At 55.9% G+C, this 26355-nt stretch overlaps 1 protein-coding gene across 8 annotated transcripts in view; it reads right to left on the reverse strand.

The window, feature by feature from the left end:
• Positions 1–323: 323 nt before the first annotated feature.
• Positions 324–26355, reverse strand: part of RPS6KA2 (ribosomal protein S6 kinase A2) — a 328370-nt gene continuing 302338 nt past the window's right edge. For all 8 annotated transcript variants that reach the window (XM_070377016.1, XM_070377018.1, XM_070377019.1 and 5 more), the window contains 7 exons: positions 16102–16191; positions 15196–15354; positions 13562–13723; positions 9532–9608; positions 8101–8218; positions 5025–5162; positions 324–3439 (listed from right to left, as the gene is read on the reverse strand). In XM_070377016.1, coding sequence (XP_070233117.1) covers positions 3314–3439; positions 5025–5162; positions 8101–8218; positions 9532–9608; positions 13562–13723; positions 15196–15354; positions 16102–16191 — 870 coding nt within the window. In that variant the 3' untranslated portion in view covers positions 324–3313. The remainder of the gene's footprint in view (positions 3440–5024; positions 5163–8100; positions 8219–9531; positions 9609–13561; positions 13724–15195; positions 15355–16101; positions 16192–26355) is intronic.

A 26355-nucleotide genomic window follows, 5' to 3' on the forward strand; every position in this document is an offset into this window, starting at 1 on the left:
TGAGGGGTGGGGCAGTCCAGCCTGCAGAGAGGTATATGTTTGTGTGTCGGGGGCAGGCGGTCTGGCCTGCTGAGAGAGCTGTGTGTGTGTGTGTGTGTGTGTGTGTCGGGGTGGGGTGGCGCAGCCTGCAGAGAGAGGTGTGTGTGTGTGTGTCGAGGGGGGCGGTCTGGCCTGCAGAGAGAGTGTGTGTGTGTGTGTGTGTGTGTGTGTCAGGGGGAGGCGGTCTGGCCTGCAGAGAGAGAGGTGTGTGTGTGTCCTGCCTGCTGACACACGCAGGTGAGGAACTGACCAAGAGGGAAGAAGAAATGAGGTTAGAGAGCTGATGACCAACAGCGTAGCTTCTTGCTTTATTTCTGTACAAAGAAAAGATGGGCGTGAAGTGGCCCGTGGAGGCACCCGGGGAGACTGTGGGGATGGAGACCAGCAGCCCGCTGCCCCCCCCAGGCCTGCTTCGCTGACAACACAACTGTCCGCTGTCTCCTGCCCGGCTGCCCGGGGCGTGCACACACAAACACACACGTACACGCACTCAGCACTCACACCTACACGTGCACAGACACAGCCACACCTCGGGCCCCGGGACAAGAGGAGGCCGGGGGCAGAGCCAGAGGCTGGCAGGAGGGCGAGAGGCGGGGAGGCCAGACGCTTACCTGCAGGCCGTCACCCGTAACAGAACAGAAAGGCCAGTGTCAGAGCTGTGCTAGAAAAATAGTACACTTCATAAAACCCGTGTTTATTAAAAAAACCTATTCAGAAAGTCTGGAAAGCGTAATAAATACGGTAGGGTGGCCGCCCATCTCCAACATAAAATACAAAGCGTGAGCACGAGTCCCCTGTAAACACGGATGCGGGCTGGGGTGCAAAGTGCTGGGCGGCGGGGCGGAGCGCAGGTCCCTTCCCGAGTGGCCTGAGCCCTCAGAAGCTCAGCGCCCCCTCCGAGCTAGAACCCCACGGCCCTCGGGAGAGGCGCAGGGAGCCAGCCCACGTGGGCAGAGAAGAGTGCAAATCAGATCCTCCTGCGGGGGCGGGGCTGGGGAGGCGAGGGGACCCCGGGGGCGGGGCGGGGCGACACCGGTGAACACACTGGCTTCATCAGTGCTACGACCACTCACAGACCGACGGCCTTCCTAACAGCGAGGGGGGTCTGGGATCCCGGACAGCCGGACCTGGGGAACACGGGAAAGCCCACTCTCCGCGGCTCTGACACGGGGGCGCAAAGCTTTCACTGGGGAGGGCGGCGAGTCAGGTGCTTCTCTTAAAGCAGAGGCGGCAGGGTGGATGAGACCAGAGGGGGCGCCCCAGAGGGCGCGTCTGGGCGGGAGGCCTGTGATCCAGGGCTGGGCATCTGCGGTTGCTATGAAGGGCGGGGGGTGTCCGGCTCTGTGAGGGGGCAGGGCAGCCGGCTGGCCTGCTGGCGGCCACTCCAGGCGCACACGCCCTGCAAAGCCGCGTGTGAGCGGTGGAGGCACAGCGACCGCACCTGCACTCACACCCCGCCCGCAGGTCAGAAGGCCCAGCCGTGGGCCGCTTCACTCAAGACTTCTGCAAGTTCAGTTGAAAATCGGCTCTTGACTTCTCCCGGCGGACTTTCTGCAGAAAGCCTCGTTTCCGAGGAGGGTGAGGGAGGGGGGCGCTGCACCGACAGTCAGGCCGTCGGGCGTTCAGCAGAGCCGGGCGCGGGCTGAGTGCCGGGGTCCCCGCGGCGCTCTGAGGGGTCAGAGTGGAGGGCTGCACGTAGGCGAGCGGAGCCCGCGGGCCGCTCAGAGGTCACGCCGATCCCCTCCCAGCGCTGCACCTCCTCCGCCTTCTCTCTCCCTCCAACGCAAGGCTCCGACTCTAAGCAAATGAACGAACCTGCCCACAAGCCCAGGACAAAGGCCCAGGAGCCCGTGGGCCGGATGTTCTCTGTGCAGTCAACAAGACACAAAGGATCATCGTCCATCTCTGGGAGGGCAAAACCTGTGACCTGGGGCCACTCGGGTTTGCCTAAGTGAGTATCCAATAACAGGTGAAACCGTTCTGACCTAAGACAAAACTCTTGCGGGTAGAAGTCTCTTGAGCCTCGGGGGGAAAAAAATCCTCACTTTCTATTGAGAAATAAGAGAAATGCCTGAAAGGGTTTTGTGGGAAAACAGGGACATGGATCTGTTGCCACCTTTTCATTCTGTGTGGTTCTGAGGGGGCAAAAAAGCCTCGTGGAATAATTAAAGCTTCAGCAATATGCTTATATTTTAAGGTCTGAAGACCATTAGACAGAGCTAGGGAGCTATAGTTTTAGAGTGCGGCATTCGTTGATTTTGGGGTTGGGTGCCAGAGTGAGTGGAGACGGAGGGACTTTTAAATCCTGTCTTCTTCGTGAAAACCTGGCTGAGAACAGGCGCGCCCTCCCCGCCTGAGTGCAGGGGGGCCCAGCGCTGCCGGACGACGCCCACTCCCCCGTGCACACGCCCTGCAGAGACATTAAACATCCCTGACGCTTCAGCTGAGGACAGCCCTGTGCGACAGAAACACAACACACCGCACGAAAGCACAGCTTCCACAAAGGGCACCCCTGCCCTCTGCGAGCATCCTGCTACTCGCCTCTGGCCCCGGGCGGGGCGGGGACGCGGCAGCGGTCTCCAGGGCAACAGAGAGAGGGCGGAGGGAGCCAACCGAGCTCAGGGTTTCCGGCGGCCACCGCGGCGCTTCCACGGACCAGGAAAGGGAGAGCCAGCACTCGGGGGAGCCCGGGACCTCTCGCAAGTTCGGGAGAGGAGTGGAGCAGCCCTCCGCCAGCCCCCGGTCCTCGTCAGGGGGGCACAGGCTTCGGCTGGCTCCTTCCCGGGCGAGGGGACACCAGCGATGCTTGTGAAACGCGGCCACTGGTTCTGAGGTGGCCTCGCCCCTCCCCAGCTCTGCAACAGGAGAGAAGGCGGGGCTCGGTCCAAGCGGGGGGCGGGGGTTGGAGGAGACAAGGGCTCTTTGGTTCATTCGGAGGGACCAGGCGTCCGCCCGCCGGTCACTCAGCCGCGGGCATAGGCCGAGCGCAGGGGCCGGGAACCGCCCCCTCCTCGCGGTGACATCCAGGCCGCGTGTGCCGGAGGTGGAACCAGGTTGCTGACTTTACAGCTGGAGGAGGCATCTCTCCACAGAAACACAAGCCATGTGCAAGGCTCACGGGCCGGGAGGAGCCCCCGGGTGCTCGGCACGGTCAGGGGTGCAGGAAGGACTCCGTCTGGCTGGTGGGGGCGGAGGGGGTAGGTTGGCCTGGCCGCGCGTCCGGGGGTCACCGTCTAATCCTCTTCCGGGCTGCAGGAGAAGGCGCGGGGCTCGGCTACAGCCGCGTGGACGTGAGTCTCTTCATGCCCCGGCGCTGGGCCAGGTTGGACGACAGCACGGGCTCCAGCCGCGGGGCCTGAGGGGCTCTGTTGAGAGCGAAGTAGGTGGCGGCCATGGCTCCCTGCAAACCGAGGGGGAGGCGGGCTCGCTGAGCCTGGGTGGCCGGGAGGCCCTCCGTCAGGGATCAGGACCCGGGCGGGCGCACTCAGACATCCGGCTGTTGCTCTGACCGCCGCGTCCGCCCACCCACCGCCTGCGCAGTGACGCAGGAACGCAGACCCACCGTCCAGTGAACTGAACGGACGCCTCGGGCTCCCACGGAGCCCCCGGGTGAGGCCTCCTGACGCCCACCCTGCCGAGTCCCTGGGGCGCCCTCCTGGCAATGACCGAGCCTGTCGGTCCCCGCTCTGCCCGTTTTGAGGGTTTGGGACCCACTTGGGGGCCGGGGCCACTCCTAGAGCAGCTCTAACCTCCCCGGGAAGGTCGGGCTGGGCGGCTCCTCGCAGGAGCCCCGGTCCCTGCGCAGCCGGGGCAGCGCACCCTTCCCGGAGGAGGGTCCCACCGGGATGCAGGGCTCCCTGCAGACGGGTGCGGGCCTCACACGTCTTGACGGGGCGTGGGGCTCTCTGGCCAGGCCGTGAGAGACGGGCCAGGCCGCCCGAGGAGCAAGACTGGGCTGCAGTGCCCCGTGTCATCACACCAGCAGCGCCGGTAAGGCGGGGTCAGACTCCGCCAGCGACCAGGAGCGCCAGGGCCTCAGCCCTCCCAGCGCACAGCCCGTGGGCGGGACCCCCTGTCCCCGCCGTGTGGACCCCCGGGTCCTCTGGGCGCCGCCCGTCTGTCTGGGCTGCACCACAGGGGCCGGGGCGTCACCAGCGGGGTGACCGGCAGCCACTGCCTGGCTGTTCGTAGGTTCAATGACACACAGCCGCAGTGCAGTGGCCTGGAAATGATGGCCGCCCCACAAGGTCAGAAGAGCCCCGCAGTGCGGGCCTGCCCTAAGACAAGGACGGAAGGGGCAGCGTCTCCATGGGGCGAGGCCTCTAGACCCCGAAGCAGGACCCCCTCGGCAGCCCGCCCTGAGCTCCGCGGGCGCGGCTGCTCTGGGCTCACCCATCGTCCAGGGCTTCCTGCACGGCCCCCAGGGTCTCAAGATGCCCTAAGCTAAGAGGCCACGCCAGCGGGGGCGTGGTGGTGGGTGAGCTACCAGGAAAGGCTGGCTGCAGAGGGCTCAGCAAACCCCGGCCTGGGGCCCAAGCCAGCCGCTGCCTGGTGTAGCTCTTCCTGGAACTCACTGACCACTCAGGTGCCATCCACAGTGTTTCTGTGCTGTGACACAGAGCTGGGCAGTGACAGCCATCCGGTGAACCCTCAGCTGTGTGCCTTCTGGGGTTTACAGAGGCTCCTGCAGAGCTCAGGCCCAGAGTGGCGGGCCTGGCGCCCGGCCTGGCACGGGGCCCTCAGCCTGTCTCTCTTCTCTGTCTCTCCCTTGTCCGTCTCTGTCTCTCTTACACACACACACACACACACACACACACACGTAATGAAGCTGTTCAGAAGCTGCCCCTTCGTCAGTGTTGCTGTGTGACCGCAGGTGTGGGGTACACCTGTCTGTGCCGGTTCCTGGTTCCCCTCCTGTACCCAGGACCCCCGGGGGTTAACCGGGCAGGAAGTCCCCCTCCCATCGATGGGACCGCAGGCGGTACCTTCACCAGGTGGACGTCCTGTCTGCTAAGCTGGTTTGGGGACAGGTGCTCCCTGTTGACGATCCAAGGGTGTTTGAGGACCTGAACTGCCGTCAGGCGCTGGTGAGGGTCCACGTGGAGCATCTTGGACACGACGTCCTGCGGGGGAGGGTCAGGGGGGGACAGGGGTGAGGGCTGCCCGGGCTTGGAGCCATCCCCCTCCTCCCTGTCCCCCTCCTCCCTGTCACGGCAAAGCCTCATCACTGTCCTGGGAGTGACTCTGTGCATCTGGGGTCAAACATTTGCGGTCAGGTTTGTAAGAAGGTGAATTTTAGAAAAACAAGTTTGAACCATCATCAACATGGTGGGTGCCCCCGGGTTTATTTATTTTTAATTTTTTTGGCTGGGCTGAGTGGCTTGCGGAATTTTAGTTTCCTGATCAGGGACAGAACCCGAGCTCTTGGTTGTGACAGCATGGAGTCCTAACCACTAGGGAATTCCCACTCCAGGTTTCTATTGTAGGGAAGATTTCACATCTAAAGAGAAATCAAATGTGGAGATGTTCAATAGTGCATGTAAGTTACTGCAATACTGAGTCAAAATGATAATCTTCCCAAGGGAGAAGCTGAAATAAGGACTGCCCAACAGGTACAAACCAATCACAATGTCTCGGTTACATTTTATGACATGTAATAAAGTATTACTGTCCTCAACGCCACACATATTTGGTACAGCATTTGCTGCAAATAACTGTCAACTATGGAATTAATGGTCTGGTTGCCATTATATGTGTTCAAAGGTTTCATGTTCCATAGAGGTGATTTTCTTCTTTGATTATAACATAATAACAACAAAAACTCCTAAAATGGGTTTAAAGACTGAGCTCGTCTTTATATTAACATGTTGTAATACAGGCAAATGCGTGTACACACAAGTATGGTTACAACTATGATTTGTATCTGCATGGAATTCATGAGACTGTCTTCACACTCTTGAAGTACCTACTCCTGTGAGTCATCAGGACTGTCCTTGGGGGAAGGGGCTGAATATGATGCCCCTGTGTTGCAGGGGAAGATGTGACGTGTCCACTTGTTCACCATGTGCCCAAGGACGGGCCCCAGGGAGAATCTGTGGGTTTCCACCAGTCTGCTCTCCTGCCTTAGTGTTCCCACCAGGTTCCAAAACGAAATGAAGTCAGTTAAAGTCTCTGCACAGTGTGAAGTTGCATCGCTCAACAGAACTTGTGGTCATTAACCACAATGAAGAAAGACCATACACCCTCAAGCAACTCCTTCTGCAGAGAAACCCAAAGCCTTTTTACACTTGCTGACACTAGTCTTGGTAACTTCTTGAGACAAATATCTCCTAGAAGGATTGTTCCTCCCATTTTCAGGTATAAAAATGAAGAGTTGGGAGAACGTTACTGACTTGCTCAAGACCTCACAGGGACTTCCCTGCTGGTCCAGTGGTTAAGAATCCTCCTTGCAATGCAGGGGACCCAGGCTCGATCCCTGGTCAGGGAACTAAGACCCCACCTGCTGCAGAGCAAGTAAGCCCTCGAGGTGGGGCTGCCGAAGCCCATGTGCTCGGGAGCCCGCACACCGCAACCGGGGAGTCCACACACCATGTGCTCGGGAGCCCGCACACCGCAACTGGGGAGTCCACACACCATGTGCTCGGGAGCCCGCACACCGCAACCGGGGAGTCCACACACCATGTGCTCGGGAGCCTGCACACCGCAACTGGGGAGTCCACACACCGTGACAGAACACCCCGTGCTCGGGAGCCCGCACACCGCAACTGGGGAGTCCACACACCGTGACAGAACACCACTCGGCAGCCCCGCAACCTGGGGAGTGTGTGCACCGTGACAGAACACCCTGTGCTGGGAGTCGGGAGCCCCGTGCTCACACCGCAACTGGGGAGTCCACACACCGTGACAGAACACCCCGTGCTCGGGAGCCCGTGACACACCGCAATCGGGAGCCCGGGAGTGTGCACCGTGAGAACAGAACACCCACCCGTGCTCGGGGAGCACACCGCCTGGGGTGTGTGCACCGTGACAGAACACCCACACCGCAACCATGTGGGGGTGTGTCCACACACGTGACAGAACACCCCGTGCTCGGGAGCCCGCACACCGCAACTGGGGAGTGTGTGCACCGTGACAGAACACCCCGTGCTCGGGAGCCCGCACACCGCAACTGGGGAGTGTGTGCACCGTGACAGAACACCCCGTGCTCGGGAGCCCGCACACCGCAACTGGGGAGTCCACGCACCATGTGCTCGGGAGCCCGCACACCGCAACTGGGGAGTGTGTGCACCGTGACAGAACACCCCGTGCTCGGGAGCCCGCACACCGCAACTGGGGAGTCCACACACCGTGACAGAACACCCCGACGGCCACCACTGTGACAGCACAGCTGAATACAATTAATTAAAAAAAACCAAACCCTCACAGTAGGGAATTCCCTCATGGGCCAGGGGTTAGGACTCTACGCTTTCACTGCTGAGGGCCCCAGTTTGATCCCTGGATGGAGAACTAAGATCCCAATGAGCCAGGCGGCAAGGCAAAAACCTAACAGAAACCAAGCCCACTGGCCTAGATGTTTCTGGGAAAGTGACATTAACATTTAAATCCATCGACTTCTCCATAATGTGGGTGGGCCTCATCCAACCAGTTGAAGGTCTTAAGTGAAAAAAGACTGACGTCCCCAAGGAAGAGGAGATTCTGCCGGAAGACAGCTTTGGACGAGAGTGGCAACTTCTATGCCTCCCTGAGCCTCCAGGCTTCCGGCCTGCCCTGGAGATTTGGGACTTTCCACAGAAACAGACCTCCCTCCCTCTGTCTCAGTCTCTCTGTACATACACACCCTGTTCTGTGTCCCTGAAGAACTAATACACAAGACTACGGAAAATGTGAAAAGGGCTATGAAATAGTTTTGCAAAAATAATTGTTTTTCTCTGAAAGGCGTACAAAATCTCTGAGTACAAAATATCTATGTTATTTGCATGAAAAGTATCCTCTAGCTTCCTCGGAGATGTTCCTGCAGAATCTCCACCCCGGGGCCATGGGGGCGCCGGGCAGAGAGCTCACCTTGGCCGCGTCAGAGATGGAGTCCCAGTTCCCCCCGGAAAGGGCGTACTTTCCGCTGCCGATCCTTGCCAAGATGTCCTCAGGGGTGTCATCCGGCCCGTTTGCAAAAGGGGTGAATCTGTGTGATGAGAGATTTGTGGTGATGAGCTTCCATTTTATAATCTACAATAAAGCTCATTGTGTCTCTTTGTGGTAAAAACAATCATTTTTTTCTTTCTCATCATGCTCCAAATCCAAGATTCATGGCAGAGCGTAATTTATTTCTTCCTGCTGTGTCTCTTTTCCTTACTCGGCCAGTGCTAAAGGTTGACAGGGCAAATGAAGACGTGGACCCAAAGATGAGCCCTTCGGGACCATTTCTGGCTTCCCTGGTGACAGAGTGGTACAGGGGTTTCCCCGGTGATACGGTGATACGGTTTCCATGGTGACAGTGTGGCATAGTGGATGGGAGCCTGGGATTTGAAGTCTGAGAGACCCATGGTTGATATATTACCAACAGTGGGTTGTTTGACAAATTAATTTTTTGAGGCTCAGTTGGAAATGGGCAGCATAACACACTAGAGCAGCGGTGTGCACAGACACACAGAGTGTGAACACTTCTTGCGCATCACTAACGTGTGATGGATGTTTCTTGCCACCCCTCACATAAACCATGGTGGGTCAGTGTAGCCTTCTCCGGAAATGAATTGAGTGTAATTCTAACAGCACTCCCTTCAGTGGCAGCTCTGTGCTCCTAGTTAAGTATCAGCAAAGCGAGCCCCAGAAGGGCCACCAAGAGAGGCACCGGGAAGAGACGGCAGGCCACCCGGGCTCCCCCTCCACTGGACACCGCCCCCGCCTCGCTGGGAAGCGCGTCACTGAGGCCACACAAGAAGCAGGCCCTTTCCTCCACTTTGCCCAGTAAAGAGGGCTGGACGACCTAGACATCTCGCCTGCCCCTCCACCCAAGTGTTCAACAACGTTTAAGCCACCGGGCACGAGGGGATCCTTGGATTCCAGGCCTTCCTGGCTGGAAGGAGCCGTCAGTGTCACATCATGTGCTCCTCTCACTCAAAAGTGAGAGCAGTGAGGGGTTCAGGTCAGGATTCACCCGGGAGTAGAGCGAGTGAGGGTAAATCTACGCTGGAGCCCGGGGCTGCCTGCCGGCTTCAGGACACAGCCACTTCCTGGCTCGAGGAGACGTTTCTAAGCAAAGATGTGACCTTTCCAGAGGGTGCATGGTCCAGAGGTGAGGGTGGCCTCGTGGTCTGAGGCTTGGGGTTTTGTGTGTGAGCTGAGCCCTGCAGCACCAGCTCCCTAATTCCAGAGACATCCTTCAACGACAGGCAGTGCTAAACTTCCTGCCCCCTCTCTCTGACCATCCATCCGGCCCCAGGCCTGAGCTCCGGGCCTGGGCGGGGCCCCGAGCGGCCCCCACACGGGTTGCATTACCCCGCCAGCATGGTGTAGAGCAGGATCCCCAGGCTCCAGATGTCACACGCCGCGTCATAGCCCTGCCGCTTCAGGACCTGCAGGGAGAGCAGATTCGGATCAGTGCTGGGCAGAGTTCAAGTTCAAAGCATGTTGCTGTGATGGGACCATAAGGCCGGTGGAGGTGGGGGTGGGGCATGGGGGTGGAGACGGGGTGGGGTGTGGGGGAAGTCTTCAGTGAGACCATCGTGTACTACTGCAAAGCCAACCCCAATTTCCCACAGTAGGAGTCCCCCAAGACCAGCGCACACAGAGAGCCCCAGCTCTTGACGAATATACGACAGATGGAAAAGGAAACATTTAACTTTGGAGGAAGAAGAGCTTGGGGAGCTCCCTGGTGGCCTCGTGGTTAGGACCCCGGGCTTTCACTGTGGTGGCCCGGATTCAATTCCTGGTTGGGGAACTGAGATCTCGCAAGTCACGTGGTGTGGCGGGAAAAAGGCAAAATTATTTTTAGTGTAGTAAAATACACTTGGGCTTCCCAGATGGTGTTAGTGGTAAAGAACCTGCCTGCCAACGCAGGAGACATAAGAGATGCAGATCAATCCCCTGGGTCAGGATGATCCCTGGAGAAGGAAATGGCAACCCCCTCCAGTGTTCTTGCCTGGAGAATTCCATGGACAGAGGAGGCAGGTGGGCTACCGTCCATGGGGTCACAAGAGTTGGACACGACTGAAGTTCGTCATTTAGTTGCTTAGTCATGTCTGATTGTTTGTGACCCCATGGACTGCAGCATGCCAGGCTTCCCTGACCTTCACCATGTTCACCACCAGCAAGCTGGAGCTTGCTCAAACTCTTGTCCATCGAGTCAGTGACGCCATCCAACTATCTCATCCTCTGTCATTCCCTTCTCCTCCTGCCCTCAGTCTTTCCCAGCATTAGGGTCTTTTCCAATGAGTTGGCTCTTCACATCAGGTGGCCAAAGTATTGAAGCCTCAGCTTCAACATCAGTCCTTCCAAATGAATATTCAGGATTTATTTCCTTTAGGATTCACTGCTTTGACCTCCTTGTAGTCCAAGGGACTCTCAAGAGTCTTCTCCCACGCTATAGTTTGAAAGCATCAGTTTTTGGTGCTCAGCCTTCTTTATGGTCCAACTCTCACATCTGCACACAACTGCTGGAAAAACCAGAGCTTTGACAAGATGGACCTTTGTCAGCAAAGTAACGTCTCTGCCTTTAATATGCTGTCTGGGTTTTGGTTTAGCTCACAAAATACACTTAGCACAACATTCCCAGCTTCCCCACTTTTAAGTGTGGTTGAGTGGTGTTAGATACAGTCACACGCCGGGCGGGCGTCACCACCTTCCCTTCACAGAACTCATTTTATCTTGAAAAACTGAAACGCTGTCCCCAAGAGACAGCTCCCACTCCCCTCGCCCAGCCCCGGGAACTACAATTTTACTTTCTGTCTCTACGAGTGTGATGACTCTAGGTCCCTCGTGTGAGAGGGACCTAGAGTCATTGTGTTTTTCTTTATCACACGTTTAACACAGTGTCCTCGGGGTTCATCCAGGCTGTGACAGGGGACAGGACTTCCGTCCTTTTTGCTTAGTCTCTCAGTCGTGTCTGAATCTTTTCAGCCCCATGGACTGTAGCCCACCAGGCTCCTCTGTCCATGGATTTTCCAGGCAAGACTATTAGAGTGGGTTGCCACTTCCTTCTCCAGAGGATCTTCCGGATGGAACCTGAGTCTCTTGCGTCTCCTGCATTGGCAGGCACGTTCTTTACCACTCGCGCCACCTGGGAAGCCCTCCCTGCTTTTAAAGGCTGACTAACATCCCGCTCAGCCATTCTTCATCAATGGACACTGGGAAGCCCTCCCGGCTTGTAAAGGCTGGCTAACATCCCACTCAGCCATTCTTCATCAATGGACACTGGGAAGCCCTCCCGGCTTGTAAAGGCTGGCTAACACCCCGCTCAGCCATTCTTCATCAATGGACACTGGGAAGCCCTCCCGGCTTGTAAAGGCTGGCTAACATCCCGCTCAGCCGTTCTTCCATCGAGGGGCTCTTGCGTTGTCTCCACCTTCTGGCTGCTGTGAATAACACTGCTGTCAACACGCAGACAGATTTCCATTCCTACCTTTGCTTTCAACTCTTTTGGGTTTACACCCAGAAGTGGAATTGCTTGGTCACTGGGTAAGTCTGTGTTTGACTTTCTGAGGACTAGTTAGGATGGGAGAATTTTCATGTGTCTCAGGATCACCCAGTTCAGAAGACAGCAATCCTCTGCTATGCTCACAGTTGAGAATAACAATAAAGAAAGAGCACAGATGCTCCTGGAAACTGCAGGTCATTGGTTTTATGCTGAATGTGGTGTCAGGAGAGCTGTGTACAATTTCTTTAGACACAAGGGCCAGGTTCTCCGTACTTGGGGCACGGTGCCTCCAGCACCGTAGGTAGGTCACCGAGGTGTGTGGACATGCCCAGGGGTTGGTGTTCAGCTCTTCTCATCTCCACTAGCTGAGTATCTTCAACGTCCCTTCCATGGAGGCAGTTTCTCTTTTTTTGTTTTGAATCTGTGAAATGTGGCTAATAGTATCTACCCCATCCATTCCATATGGCATATGAGGATAAAAGCAAAAAATATTGGTAAAGTGCTTGGCAAATGGTAAAGTAACAGATCAGTGTAAGACAGTCTATAATCACTAAAACCATTAATATTATTAGCATCGACCAAATAACACAGTAATGTTGATCAAATAGAGCCAGATTGTTTTTAAAGGGGCTGCAGGTATCATCTGGACAGTCTAATACCGGCCCCACAGGCCAGCCCAGGCTTCGCGTTCATCCCTATCCTGGCAGGAACGCAGACATCCTCCTCGGGGACCACTGCCCCGGGCTCAGCTTGCAGACCCTGCCCGCACCGCCTCTCGGACAGTTCACAGCCTGACCACTAGGTGTCAGCATGGCCCTCTTAGGACGCGCTGTACCCGCCACCGTGCCGGCTGGAACCGCTCTGGGGCAGCTTCACCTGCAACATGGATCCACACGGAACCCGAGGTTTGTTTCCATTCCTGACGCCCCCCACCCCCTCACTCCCCAGCATCGTCAGCCTCCTCTGCACTAGTCCTGCTCTTGCCAGCGCCCCTGGTTTGGCTGTTTCCTAAAGAGCAAGAAACTGGATTTTTCTTCATAAACGAACGCATCAGGGACTCCAGGGACTCCAGGACCTACGGGGCACGACCCCCGGCAGCGTGCAAAGGGGAAATGTGCTTATAAGATGCGCTGCTGGGGTTCTCTGAGGCCCCGAGCTGAGGGCGGAGGAGGGCCCTCAGGATCCACGCGGGTCCTTATCCCCAAATCTCCGCAGAACCATGACATTCTACCCCACGCCCCCTAGCGCGCCTGTCGTGGACGACAGTCTGGAGTGGGAATTCTGGCACAAGGTCTGTGCACACGCGCGCGCGCTCTCCCAGTGCAGCTGCGGGGGGATTTCTGATCCCAGGTGACCCACTGGCTCCCCTCCCAGTTGAGGAGAGACAACGCATTAGTTCTCACTCTGTGTGCGTGTGTGCTAAGTTGCTTCGGTCGTGTCCGACTTGGTGACCCCATGGACTGTAGCCCACTGGGCTCCTCCGTCCATGGGATTCTCCAGGTGAGAATCCTGGAATGGGTTGCCATTTCCTCCTCCAGGGGAGCTTCCAGACCCAGCGATGGAACCCAGGTCTTCTATGCCTCCCGCATGGGCAGATGGGTTCTTTACCACTGGGGTGACCTGAGATGCCCACTTCTCACTGCAAGTCTTAACAAGTAAGCACATTTGGTCAAAATTGTCTATAGCACAACAACAATTCCACATTACAGGTTTTACAAATAGGAAATGAAAATGTTAAAATAGCGATGTCTGAGCACGGTCAGCGGCTGACCCAACAGACCGAAGCTTCCCTTTCCTGCCGGCTGGCGCCCCTGCCCACTCCAGCGGCCCACGTGGGCGGCCGCTCCGGCAGCGGCAGAGGGCCGACCCCCGCCGGCCCAGAGGTCCTCTCACCTCCGGGGCCACGAAGTTGGCCGTGTAGCAGGGGGTCATAAGCAACCCGTTCTCGGCTCGCAGCTGCTTGGCAAACCCGAAGTCACAGATGCGGATGGATTCGGGGTTTCCAGACTCGTCCACATACAGGATATTGCTCGGCTTTAGGTCCCGGTGAACAACCTGGAGAAGCAGGAGGAGCCACGCCTAACTCGGGGGCCAGGATGGAGCAGGGGCGAGAAGTTGGGGGGGAAGGGGGTCCCCTCGTGAGATAAGCGCTCATTTGGAGCCGTTTACCCTGGGTGGGTCTGGCAGAAGCCATTGGCTGGGATGCTACAAACTCTGCGGGTCCTTCCCCCTCCTCTTTCTCTTACACGGATGCTCAAAACCAAGGACCAAACAACCGCCCCAGCCCCTCGGATGGCGAGTGTTTGGATGAATAAATAAGTAGGCAGCCATCCAGGATCAGGGGGGCCCCTTGGGGCCATCACTCGGGGACGCCGCTGGTGCTCAGGAATGTGGATTTCTGAGGATACAGGCCGGCCGTGTGCGGCCACGTTCCAGCGTGGGCAGGTGCCGGGCACCCCAGTGGGTGTGCAGACAAGGAGCCTCCATCCTGTGCTCACGGCCAGGGGGCAGAAACCCGAGGCTGCATCTGTGCCTGGGGAGCGGCCGGGCGCTCTGAGCACCAGGGACAGAGCCAGCGGTGCCTCAAAGCACAGAGGCTGCTCAGCTCTTCAGGGCACAGAGCAGCTTCTTCTGAAGGGGACAGAGGCCCATTGTGAGAATTCGTGGCGTGCCCGAACCCCACGTGGGTCCCACGTGTCTCCATTGTCCTGCTCACGCCCAGACAGAGGACGGGGGAGGCAGATGAAAAAAGGCTTTGGCAGGCGGCCGGTGGGGCTTCAGAGGCTGCGAGGCTGGGAGACTAAAGACCCCGGTGCCAGCTCCCCTCTTGCAATGGAGGCCAGTCTGCCAAACCACCCTCTGAAGGGCCACCCCTGGAGTCTGACTGTCCTGGGAAGGGTTTACTAATCCCAGAACCAGCGACCGTCGTGTGGGCTCAGAGGAGCGCCCTGTTCAGAGGGCACATGTGTGCGGCTGACTGAGGAACACTGCAGGCCTCCCGGGGGTTGCTGACCAGGCAGGGAATCTGGGGCTGGGGAGGGGGACGGGCCTGGAGGCACGGTGCTGGGAGGGAACTGGCTTTGCATGCAGCTTTGGGCTAGACCCTCAACCCTTCTGTGCTCCAGTCTCCTCGTCTGTGAAATGGGTCTGATCTGGAGCCTAGAACCGACCAGACGAGGGCTCAGAGCCGTCCTGGATGCTGGTGAGGGCTGCAATCTTGCCTCTCACGGTCATTTCATCACCGGCCTCCTGGGCAGTGGGGATGGGACAGTGACGAGCACCCCACCATCAAGTCCAAAATACGTTTTCACTATAATCGGTCCCAGTGAATTTAAATCTCCTGACCGAGCTCCTGGATGCAGGCTGTGTGTGTCTGAAATCACGCAGGCCCATGAGGAACGGCTGGGGTTGGGGAGGAAGGCGGGGACGCCTGGTTCCCAAGTGCTGAGTCCGCGGCCTGGGGGAGCCGGCGGCCTGGGGGAGCCGGCTTCCCGCGCCTCCCGCGGCCCGCCCCGGGGGCGCCTTACCCCCTGCGAGTGCAGGTAGTCCATGGTCTTGGTGATGGTGCACAGCACTGCGCTGGCCTCCCGCTCCGAGAAGTACCGCTGCCGCAGGATGCGGTCCAGCAGCTCGCCGCCGCGCATCAGCTCGGTCACCAGGTACACGAACTTCCCGTCGTCGTAGACCTGGGGGGCGAGAGCGCGCGCCCGGCTCAGGGACCCCCCGGCAGGCCGGGGGCACAGGGGCGCCGCGCCGGAGGAACAGGGGGCAGGCCGGCGGCGCCGCCCGGGGGCTGGGGCCGGGGCTTCCCTTTAAGCTTTGTTCACATAGGCCTGTCCTCAGAACTGAGCCCGCGTCAGGAAGGCCTCTTACGCGGGCCTTCACAGGGCCCTGGGGAGGCCGACGGGCGGGTCCTGGTATCTTGAGGTTCGGGTTGACGACCCTGGGGTCAGGCTGGGGTGGAGGGCAGGGGCGGAGAGGAGGCCAGCGCGCTCCCCGTTCTGACTCCCCGGCCGGGATGGACGCTGCCTGGAGCACTCGACTGGCTCCAGTGCGCCGGGTCACCCCATCCCTGTCCTTCTTCCAGGGACAAGGACCCCGCATCACTCAGCACGGACAGAGGGACGCTGGCCGGGGCCGCAGACCTGGAGCCTCAGAGCTGAAGCCCCGCTTCACGGGCTCCACGCTCTCCACGACGGTGAGAGACAGCGCGGCCGGGTTAGAACCCTCGCGGGCTCTCTCTCCCCTCCCCCACGGCACGCCCCGTTACGGGGATCCGGGAGGAGGTGGGGGGCCGTCAATGGGACGGATGAACGGCCAGGCAGGTCGGGCCCCCGGCTGCCGGGTGACCCCGAGGGTCTGCGTCTACGGGGCTTCCGGGGGCGGGGCACAGGCACAGCTCGGCGACAGCGGCGCCGCCCGAGGGCACTTACGTCTTTGAGGGTGATGATGTTGGGGTGCTGGCCGTACCGCAGGAGAATCTCGATCTCCTCCGAGGGGTCCCTTTTACTCTTGTCGATGATCTGAAACAGACAGGGTGTGTGACATTCAGCGTCCAGCGGGCGCCGGTGGCTGGGACCCCTTCTGCGCCCTCCCCCTCCCCATCTCCAGCTTGAGCTCAGCCAAGATAACCCAACACTGCCCAGAAACGCATGGCCATCCTTTCTTTCCTAGTGAGCAACAGACTGACATTAAAAAAAAAGAGGGCACTTGCCTCCAGACATTAAATTTTAAGCCGTTACACAGCTGGATGAAGAAGGGTGAGTTTGGGGAGCTCACACAGGCACCCCAAAAGCAGAAGGTGCTTTTTTCTACACTCGTCAGGCTCTGGGAGGGGCAGGGCTGTGCCAACTCTCTGTCCAAAGCGGGCCTCCAGCTGCTGTGTGTCTCTTGCCTCCTTGGGAAGCTACACACCAGGCACAAAGGGAGACCCAGCATGGTTTGGACCGGGAGACACCGGGGGAGACCCAGTGCGGTTCTGACCGAGAGATGTTGGGTTGATGTGGCGCTGAGGCTGTGCCATGGCTCATCTGAACGGATGCTCCTTCAGGCTTCTAACCTCCCTCCTCTTCCTGGCAAGTGTAGCCCAGGTCTTAGGATGGCAGAAATATCCTTTCCTCCGTGAAGACAGATGGCTTCCAACCACTGCTGCTGCTGCTAAGTCCCTTCAGTCGTGACTGACTCTGTGTGAGCCCATAGACGGCAGCCCACCAGGCTCCCCCGTCCCTGGGGTTCTCCAGGCAAGAACACTGGAGTGGGTTGCCATGTCCTTCTCTAATGCATGAAAGTGAAAAGTGAAAGTGAAGTTGCTCAGTCGTGCCCGACTCTTAGCGACCCCAGGGACTGCAGCCCACCAGGCTCCCCCGTCCCTGGGATTCTCCAGGCAAGAACACTGGAGTGGGGTGCCATTTCCTTCTCCAAGCATGCATAGATGCACGCTAATTTGCTTCAGTCGTGTCTGACTCTGTGCGACCCTATGGACAGCAGCCCACCAGGCTCCTCCGTCCACAGGATTCTCCAGGCAAGAATACTGGAGTGGGTTGCCATTTCCTTTTCCAGCTTCCAAGCACAGGTGTCATGGATGAACGCCGACCTTGATCCAGGCAGGCGTTTATTCATGCCTTGTCACTGTCGGTGGATTACCACGGGCTCCTCCGGAGGCAGCTTCCTGCGCCCTGGTCCTGCTTTCTGTGGGGATGGAGCGGGCTGGGGAGGGGGCCCCGAGCACGCAAAGTCTACAGCACCTGGTGGGATTCGACACTCAGAAGCAGTGCTCTTCCATGTGCATCAGCTTCACCCAATTTCAAAACATTCGCCATGGGAGGACACGCATTTCAGAGGGAGGAAAACTCGCTTTCACTCCCCATCGCATCCAAGGCTCCAAGCAGAGCTCAGCATAAACTCACTCTCTTTTTCAGGTGAGCAAAACGCCCGAGGGGGGGGAGGAGGACCCAGAGTGAGTGCTCTGCCAGCCCCCACCCCGCTGCTCCTTAACTGCCGAGGAAAGATGGTCACAGAGTCTGTGCTTCTTCCTGGCTCAGTTTTAAACCCGCTGCCAGGCCCTGCTGACATCACACCGGGACCGTGAGCCCCACGGCACACTGGGACTCAGCATCAAGTGAAACGTCACACATCCTTTCTTGACCCAGCACCTTCCTCCTCCTGTTACTGAGGTTCTAGCTCAGACACCAGAGTGACTTCTGTTACTGAAGGAAGTCAACACACAGAGCGTCTGTCTAGAGGAGACGTCGTAAAGGCTCCTTCAGCAGCTGGTGAAGGGGAAGCCTTAACATGAGGATGCTTGTCTGCTCGCGGTGTGGTGTTTATGCTGCGTGGGTCCCACGCTGGCCAGCAAGGTTCTAGGACCCTTTCTGCCCCAGCTGCCTGCCGGCCATGCAATTCCTGGCCTGTGACCCCTTTGCAACTTGAGAAGATTAAAATCATTAGTGGTGGTTTTTTTAAAAAGTTAACAGTATATTCTTTTTTTTTTTTCAAATAAAACTTTAGGATTTTTGTTGTTGTTCAGTCACAAAGTCGTGTCCATCTCTTTGCGACCCCATGGACTGCATGCAGTACACCTGGCTTCCCTGTCCATCACCAACTCACAGAGCTTGCTCAAACTCATGCCTATTGAGTCGGTGGTGCTATCCAACCATTTCAACCTCTGTCGGCCCCTTCTCCTCCTGCCTTCAATCTTTCCCAGCATCAGGGTCTTTTCCAATGAGTCAGCTCTTCGCATCAGGTGGCCAAAGTATTTGAGTTTCAGCTTCAGCATCAATCCTTCCAATGAACACCCAGGACTGATCTCCTTTAGGATGGACTGGTTGGTCTCCTTGCAGTGCAAGGGACTCTCAAGAGTCTTCTCCAACACCACAGTTCAAAAGCACCAGTTCTTCAGTGCTCAGTCTTCTTTATGGTCCAGCTCTCACATTGATACATGACTACTGGAAAAACCATAGCTTTGACTAGACAGACAAATCACGATGGAACAGGACACAGGATGAACAAGAAAGAAGAAACTTTTTTACCACACCGAAGGTGCGGGGCAGGGTGAGGGGAGCCGTCACGGGGCCAGAGCTGGCAGCTGCATGGACGGGCCCCCAGGCCTGGGCACGCTGCCCTCCTCCCTCCTGGGGTGTCTCCCCAGGTGGGACCGACCGGAAGCCAGGGGGCGGGCAGGGCACCGTGGTGGGGTCCCTAGTGGGCCTGGAGTTGGGGAGTGGGCAATGCCCGGAAGGGGGTCCCCGGGGAGCGGAGGCGGGCTCAGGCTCCCGCACCTGCCCTGCCGGCTGCTGCCTCCCACCCAGTCTGGGCGATGGGGGGCCAGCATGCAGCGGCGAGTTCTGTTCAGACCCAGAGTCCTGATCCTGACTGATGCCACCCAGCGGTCAGCGCCCAGCGAGGCTGGCAAACCAGACTCTCCAGGAGCTGCTGTCTGAGCAGCTGTACGCTTCCACAGCCCATGAAGCGAGTCCAGCCCCAGCAAAGGAGGCAGAGGACAGGATTCTCCTTAGCAGGTGAAGCGCACAGGTAGGTTATCAGCACGTCTTACTCCTGCTGGCTGAAGGGGGGACGAGACTGGTCCAGACGTTCCAACATCCACATGCTTGTTCCTCTTCCTTTTGGTCTCTGCATTTCCCCATCTTCCTCTTCCTCACCTCTGTTCGGCATGGGCTCCCCTCCCAGACGCTGAATAACACAGGGCTTCAAGGTGCACAAGACGGCGGGGGGGAGAACACCCAGGCCCGCCACACTCCCCCCGAGGTGGAGTGTTTCCTCTGACTTGTCGAGAGGATTAATACCATATTTGAAACGAGACTAGCAGAGCATGGAGTCCCTTGTAAAATTGAAGAGGATTTATACAATATTTGAAACGAGACTAGCAGAGCATGGAGTCCCTTGTAAAATTGAACAGATACCTTCTCTTGTTCAATTAACTTAAACAAATGACACAGAGAAAGGGCTCCAAGTTTTCCTGCCAGAAAAAATTAAATTTCCATGCCAATCAATTTTCCTTCTAAAAATAAGCTCTATTCACGTCAGCCATCTGTCTTAATTCCACTGCTTTTCTGGTTGACAAATTACATACGCAGCATGAAAACGAGCCCAGAAACACGGTGTAATTGTCAGCAGTCTGTTGTGAATACAAATGGGGTGGACAGTCAGCCCAGCTTCAGCCCTGAGTGTGTCGGCCACACTTCACTAGAATTACAAATCGGGAGACGCTGACTCCGGCACAGTTTCAAGGATGGCGCTTTATTTTTACCTGACTCCATTGCTATTTTAAGAACACAAGAATCTGCTCCTGAAAGGACTCCCAGCTGTGCTGCCCTTCGGGACAACGTGGCCATGGCTGCTGACGTCCACTCAGACCTGCGTGAGCCTCGCAGACACACAAGGAAACGGGCGAGTGGCGCCTTGGGTGAGAGGAGCCTGTGTCTGTGTGTCTGCAGAGGAAACAGGCCAACCGGAGAGGCTGCAGCCACAGAGGGCTCCCTTAGTTTTCGATTCATCAGCGATATCCCCCTTTGGCTCTGGGCTCTGGTTCTGTGATCAGTAAAGCCCTACCTGGCTGGACTGTGAGTTTCCGAGAACAGGTTTGCTTTTGCCAGGAACCTAGCACTGTGTCTGCCTGAGAAAAAGAGTTAATACAAAATTGTAAAACATGAATAAAAGTACCTGGTTACTGAACAGAGGGGTTCAGTAAGGAGATGCGTGCAGAAGGAAATGCGATCTAGAGACAGGAAGTGTTGGGTGGGCCAGGCGTCCTGCCCCTCTGACAATAAACAAGCCAGAGGAAGGGATGCAGTGATTCTGAATTTGAAGAAAAGCCCGATTGCTTCTCTCTCTCTCCCCTTTCGGTCACACCACGCGGCTTGTGGAATCTTAGCTCCTTGACAAAGGGTTGCACCCAGGCCCCAAGAGTGAAAGCAGAGTCCCCACCACTGGGCCACCAGGAAACTTCTGGGACTTTTCTTTAGCACCATCTGTCCTTGCCACCACCAAGCATCATGACGGGGTGTAGATAGGAAGCGAGCTGGGAAGCACGCTGGGTTCTAAGAGCCCTGAAACAGGCACTGCAGGTCGGGAGGACAGGGACAGGCGGGGACCACACCGTGGTCAGAGAGACTGACGCCCAGTGCGGGGAGCAGGGTTCTGGGTTCAGGGAGGGGCGCTGCCCCCGTGGGAGTGGGCTAAGGATGGGGTGAGGAGGGGCCGGAGGAGCTCCAGGAACAGGGCAGTGTGGGCCTGCTGGCCACTGCAAGGATCTGGGTTCCACCTGAGTGAGAACAAGACCCAGATTCCTCCACAACCAGTCCTTCCCATCAGGAAGCTTCCACAAGCTCTGATCCTTATCCATCAGAGGGCAGACAGAATGAAAACCACAATCACAGAAGACTAACCAAACTGATCACATGGACCACAGCCTTGTCTAAATCAGTGAAACTATGAGCCATGCCATGGAGGGCCACGCAAGACAGGCGGGTCACGGTGGAGAGTTCTGACAAAACATGGTCCACTGGAGAAGGGAATGGCAAACCACTTCAGCATTCTTACCTTGAGAAGCCCATGAACAGTATGAAAAGGTAAAAAGATAGGACACTGAAAGATGAACTCCCCAGGAGGGTAGGTGCCCAATATGCTACTGGAGATCAGTGGAGAAATAACTCCAGAAAGAAGGAAGGGATGGAGCCAAAGAAAAACAACAACCAGCTGTGAATGTGACTGGTGATGGAAGCAAGGTCCGATGCTGTAAAGAGCAATATTGCCTAGGAACCTGGAATGTTAGGTCCATGAATCAAGGCAAATTGGAAGTGGTCAAACAAGAGATGGCAAGAGTGAACATCAACATTTTAGGAATCAGTGAACTAAAATGGACTGGAATGGGTGAATTTAACTCAGATGATCATTATATCTACGACTGTGGGCAAGAATCTATTAGAAGAAATGGAGTAGCCATCATGGTCAACAAAAGAGTCTGAAATGCAGTACTTGGATGCAGTCTCAAAAATGACAGAATGATCTCTGTTCGTTTCCAAGGCAAACCATTCAGTATCACGGTAATCCAAGTCTATGCCCCAACCAGTAACGCTGAAGAAGCTGAAGTTGAATGGTTCCATGAAGACCTACACTATCTTCTAGAACTAACACGAAAAAAAGATGTCCTTTTCATCACAGGGGTCTGGAATGCAAAAGTAGGAAGTCAAGAGATACCTGGAGCAACAGGCAAGTTTGACCTTGGAGGACAAAGGCTAACAAAGTTTTGCCAACAGAATGCACTGGTCATAGCAAACACTCTTTTCCAACAATAGAAGACTCTACACATGGACATCATCAGATGGTCAACACCGAAATTAGATTGATTATATTCTTTGCAGCCAAAGATGGAGAAGCTCTATATAGTCAGCAAAAACAAGACTGGGAGCTGACTGTGGCTCAGATCATGAACTCCTTATGGCCAAATTCAGACTTAAAGACAGTAGGGAAAACCACTAGACCATTTAGGTAAGACCTAAATCAAATTCCTTATGATTATACCGTGGAAGTGACAAATAGATTCAAGGGATTAGATCTGATAGACAGAATGCCTGAAGAACTATGGATAGAGGTTCTTGATATTGTTTAGGAGGTGTTCATGAAAACCATCCCTAAGAGAAAGAAATGCAAAAAAGCAAAATGGCTGTCTGAGGAGGCCTTACAAATAGCTGAGAAAAGAAGAGAAGCAAAAGGCAAGGGAGAAAAGGAAAGATATACTCATCTGAATGCACAGTTCCAAAGAATAGCAAGGAGAGATAAGAACACCTTCCTCAGTGATCAGTGCAAGGAAATCGAGGAAAACAATAGAATGGGAAAGACTAGAGGTCTCTTCAAGAAAATTAGAGATACCAAGGGAACATATCATGCAAAGATGGGCACAATAAAGGAAAGATAGGGTATGGACCTAACAGAAGCAGAAGAGACTAAGAAGAGGTGGCAAGAATACACAGAACTATACAAAAAAGATCTTCACAACCCAGATAACCATGATGGTGTGATCACTCACCTAGAGCCAGACATCCTGGAATGTGAAGTCAAGTGGGCCTTAGGAAGCATCACTATGAACAAAGCTAGTGGAGGTGATGGAATTCCCATTGAGCTATTTCAAGTCCTAAAAGATGATGCTGTGAAAGTGCTGCACTCAATATGCCAGCAAATATGGAAAACTCAGCAGTGGCCACAGGACAGGAAAAGGTCAGTTTTCATTCCAATCCCAAAGAAAGACAATGCCAAAGAATGCTCAAACTACCACACAATTGCACTCATCTCACACACTAGCAAATTAATGCTCAAAATGCTGCAGGCTAGGCTTCCATAGTACGTGAACTGGGAACTTTCAGATGTTCAAGCTGGTTTTAGAAAAGGCAGAGGAACCAGAGATCAAATTGCCAACATCCGTTGGATCATCAAAAAAGCAAGAGAGTTCCAGAAAAACATCTATTTCTGCTCTATTGAATATGCCAAAGTCTTTGACTGTGTGGATCACAACGAACTATGGAAAATTCTTCAAGAGATGGGAATACAAGACCACCTGATCTGCCTCTTGAGAAATCTGTATGCAGGTCAAGAAGAACAGTTAGAACTAGACATGGAACAACGGACTGGTTCCAAATAGGAAAAGGAGTACATCAAGGCTGTATATTGTCACCCTGCTTATTTAACTTATACGCAGAGTACATCATGAGAAACGCTGGGCTGGAGGAAGCACAAGCTGGGATCAAGATTGCCGGGAGAAATATCTATAACCTCAGATACGCAGATGACACCACCCTTATGGCAGAAAGTGAAGAGGAACTAAAAAGCCTCTTGAAGAAAGTGAAAGAGGAGAGTGAAAAAGTTGGCTTAAAGCTCAACATTCAGAAAATGAGGATCATGGAATGTGGTCCCATCACTTCATGGCAAATATATGGGGAAACAAGGGAAACAGTGGTTGACTTTATTTTCTTGGGCTCCAAAATCACTGCAGATGGTGATTGCAGCCATGAAATTAAAAGACGCTTACTCCCTGAAAGGAAAGTTATGACCAACGTAGATAGCATATTCAAAAGCAGAGACATTACTTTGCCAACAAAGGTCCATCTAGTCAAGGCTATGGTTTTTCCAGTGGTCATGTATAGATGTGAGTTGGACTCTAAAGAAAGCTGAGCAGTGAAGAATTGATACTTCTGAACTGTGGTGTTGGAGAAGACTCTTGAGAGTCTCTTGGACAGGAAGGAGATCCAACCAGTCTATCCTAAAGGAAATCAGTCCTGAATGCTCATTGGAAGGACTGATGCTGAAGCTGGAGCTCCAATACCTTGGTCATGTGATGTGAAGAACTGACTCATTGGAAAAGACCCTGATGCTGGGAAAGATTGAAGGCAGGAGGAGAAGGATATGGCAGAGGATGAGATGGTTGGATGGCATCACTGACTCAATGGACATGAGTTTGAGAAAGCTCTGGGAGTTGGTGATGGACAGGGAAGCCTGGCATGTGCAGTCCATGGGGCTGCAGAATCAGACCCAACTGAGCGGCTGAACTGAACTGACCAAGTGAGGGAACTGCTGTGGGCGGTGGGTGGGGGCGGTGGGGTTGGGGGTGGCAGGGATGGTGTGGAAACTGGCACAGACTAGAGTACGCACCCGGTCACGTCAAGCCACAAAGGCCTGAAACTGAAATGCAAGCAAAACTGCATGCAACTTGTACAAAGTGAGCACAGAACCTCTCATGAAATAAGAATGTGAATTATCTTCTCCTTCCAAATACACCTCTCCCCTTTGAATCCTACTGCATCATAGTTACCTTCTGCAGTTCATCACTGATTCCATTTCAATCTTATTTTAAATGAAAGGTGCTTTGGCATCTGTGAAGTTTGTGTGTTGTGTTATTTCCAAGTCTTACACAATTTCATCCCCTCCCACTAGCCTCTGGGGCTGGCTGGGAACACAAAGGTGGGCCTGAGTCTCACATCAGACGCCCGTGAGAACAGCTCCGAGGTCTCAGAAAGCAGGGCACATCTGTTCACTGCGACATGCCTGAGACAACGTCGTGGTTCTTCCCCTCCAGCCGTCCTAGCCTGAGGCAGGTGCTCGGGGGGACACCCCACCAGATGAAGCTGAGGTGGGGGGTCAGCGATGTATCCTCCCAGGTCAGACTCTCCCGGCGGGGGGCCCTGGGCACCTGGTGGGGTTTGCTTCAGCGGGGGGCAGGGCCCAAGCCCAGGGACCAGACTCTTGTTCAGTCGCCAGGTCATGTCCGGCTCTTTGCGACCCCATGGGCTGTAGCACGCCAGGCTCCCCTGTCCTCGACTGCCTCCCAGAGTCACTGAGAGAGTCGCTGTTCCATGTTGTCTCACTGATTCAGGACCTGAGTATGAAATGCAGCTGCGAACAAGTGCAAACCAGCAGTTTTGTTTCCTGGGTGTACATCTGGGTAGGTTGGTTTCAGTACATTCGTATAAAGACCTCGACCTGAAACTGCAGTTTAACTAAAATTGCAGTGAATGTGACGACAGAGTATTTACGATACAAAAGTAGGTATTTATAAGGCTGAGATAAACTGAAAGCAGAACACAGTGATATTTCCAAGAATGTGAGGAGCCGCTGCACGCTGAACTCTGAGCTTGGAGGCTGATGGTTCGGAACTGACCCCGAGGCCCCTCAGAAGGGCCGCACCCGGACCCCGGCTCTGGGCAGAGAGGGGGTGTCCTGCCCTGCACAAAGCGTGTTCGTGGTGCACGGGCATCCAGCTACCAGGACAGCAAGCAGAGGCTCCGCAGAGAAGGAAACCGCCTTCATCTCCAGACACCAGCTGCCGGATTTGTCTACCCAACACTCCTTTATCTTTATGCTTTAGGCTAGGGTTCCCAACCTCGCCTGACCTTGTGGGGTTGAGTCTCTGGGGCACTGGGGGCGGGGGGCTGTCCTGCGTGGGATTCGGGGAAACACCCTGACCTCTGGGCACCACACGCCAGGAGCGGCTCCTGCCCCACACATGTTCCCCCGGGGGGAAGAATCACCCCGGTGTGATGGCCTCAGGCAAGGCCCGCGTATTCCGCCCACAGCCCTTCTGTCCGGGAGACAAGCGTCTCCTCCTGCGGCTCTGCACCAGAGGGGACGTTCCCGCCCCTCCCAGTAGCCGCACAGTGGACACGACTGCATTGTCTCCGAATGAAACCAACCCCGTTCTCCGTCCAAGAGTCTGCAGCGTGGGGTCTGCACACCGTGGTGGCCTGAAGAGGTGTCGCCGGAGTTCAACAGGGCGAGTGCGGAGCTGGGACCCACTCGCAGCCGAGTCGCTGAACCGCGTCACATTCGAGAACACGCCGAGCCAGGCAGCTTCTCGGCTCCTCCGCCAGCGAGTGCGGTGCTGCTGCCCGTCAGGTCAGCAGAGCACGGAAGAGCCAACACACGCTTCCGCCGTGTTCCACCTGGAAACGCTGGAGAGGGAACAGAACCGGGAGCCGCAGTGGGGCCGGGCAGCTTTGGGAGCAGATGGGCTCGTCCTAAATGCTCTCTGCCGTGGGACTCCCGCCGGCTTTCGTCTCGGAAGGAAATCCAGACGGGGCGTCTGCCCCCCGATGGAGGAGCCGACGCTCCGCGAGCGGGTAACCGTGCCGCGTGCGTCTCGCTGGGAGGCGCCCCTCCTTCCTCGCCTAATCCAAGTTCCA

This window comes from Bos mutus, chromosome 9, assembly GCF_027580195.1.
Source record: "Bos mutus isolate GX-2022 chromosome 9, NWIPB_WYAK_1.1, whole genome shotgun sequence".
Taxonomy (NCBI): domain Eukaryota; kingdom Metazoa; phylum Chordata; class Mammalia; order Artiodactyla; family Bovidae; genus Bos; species Bos mutus.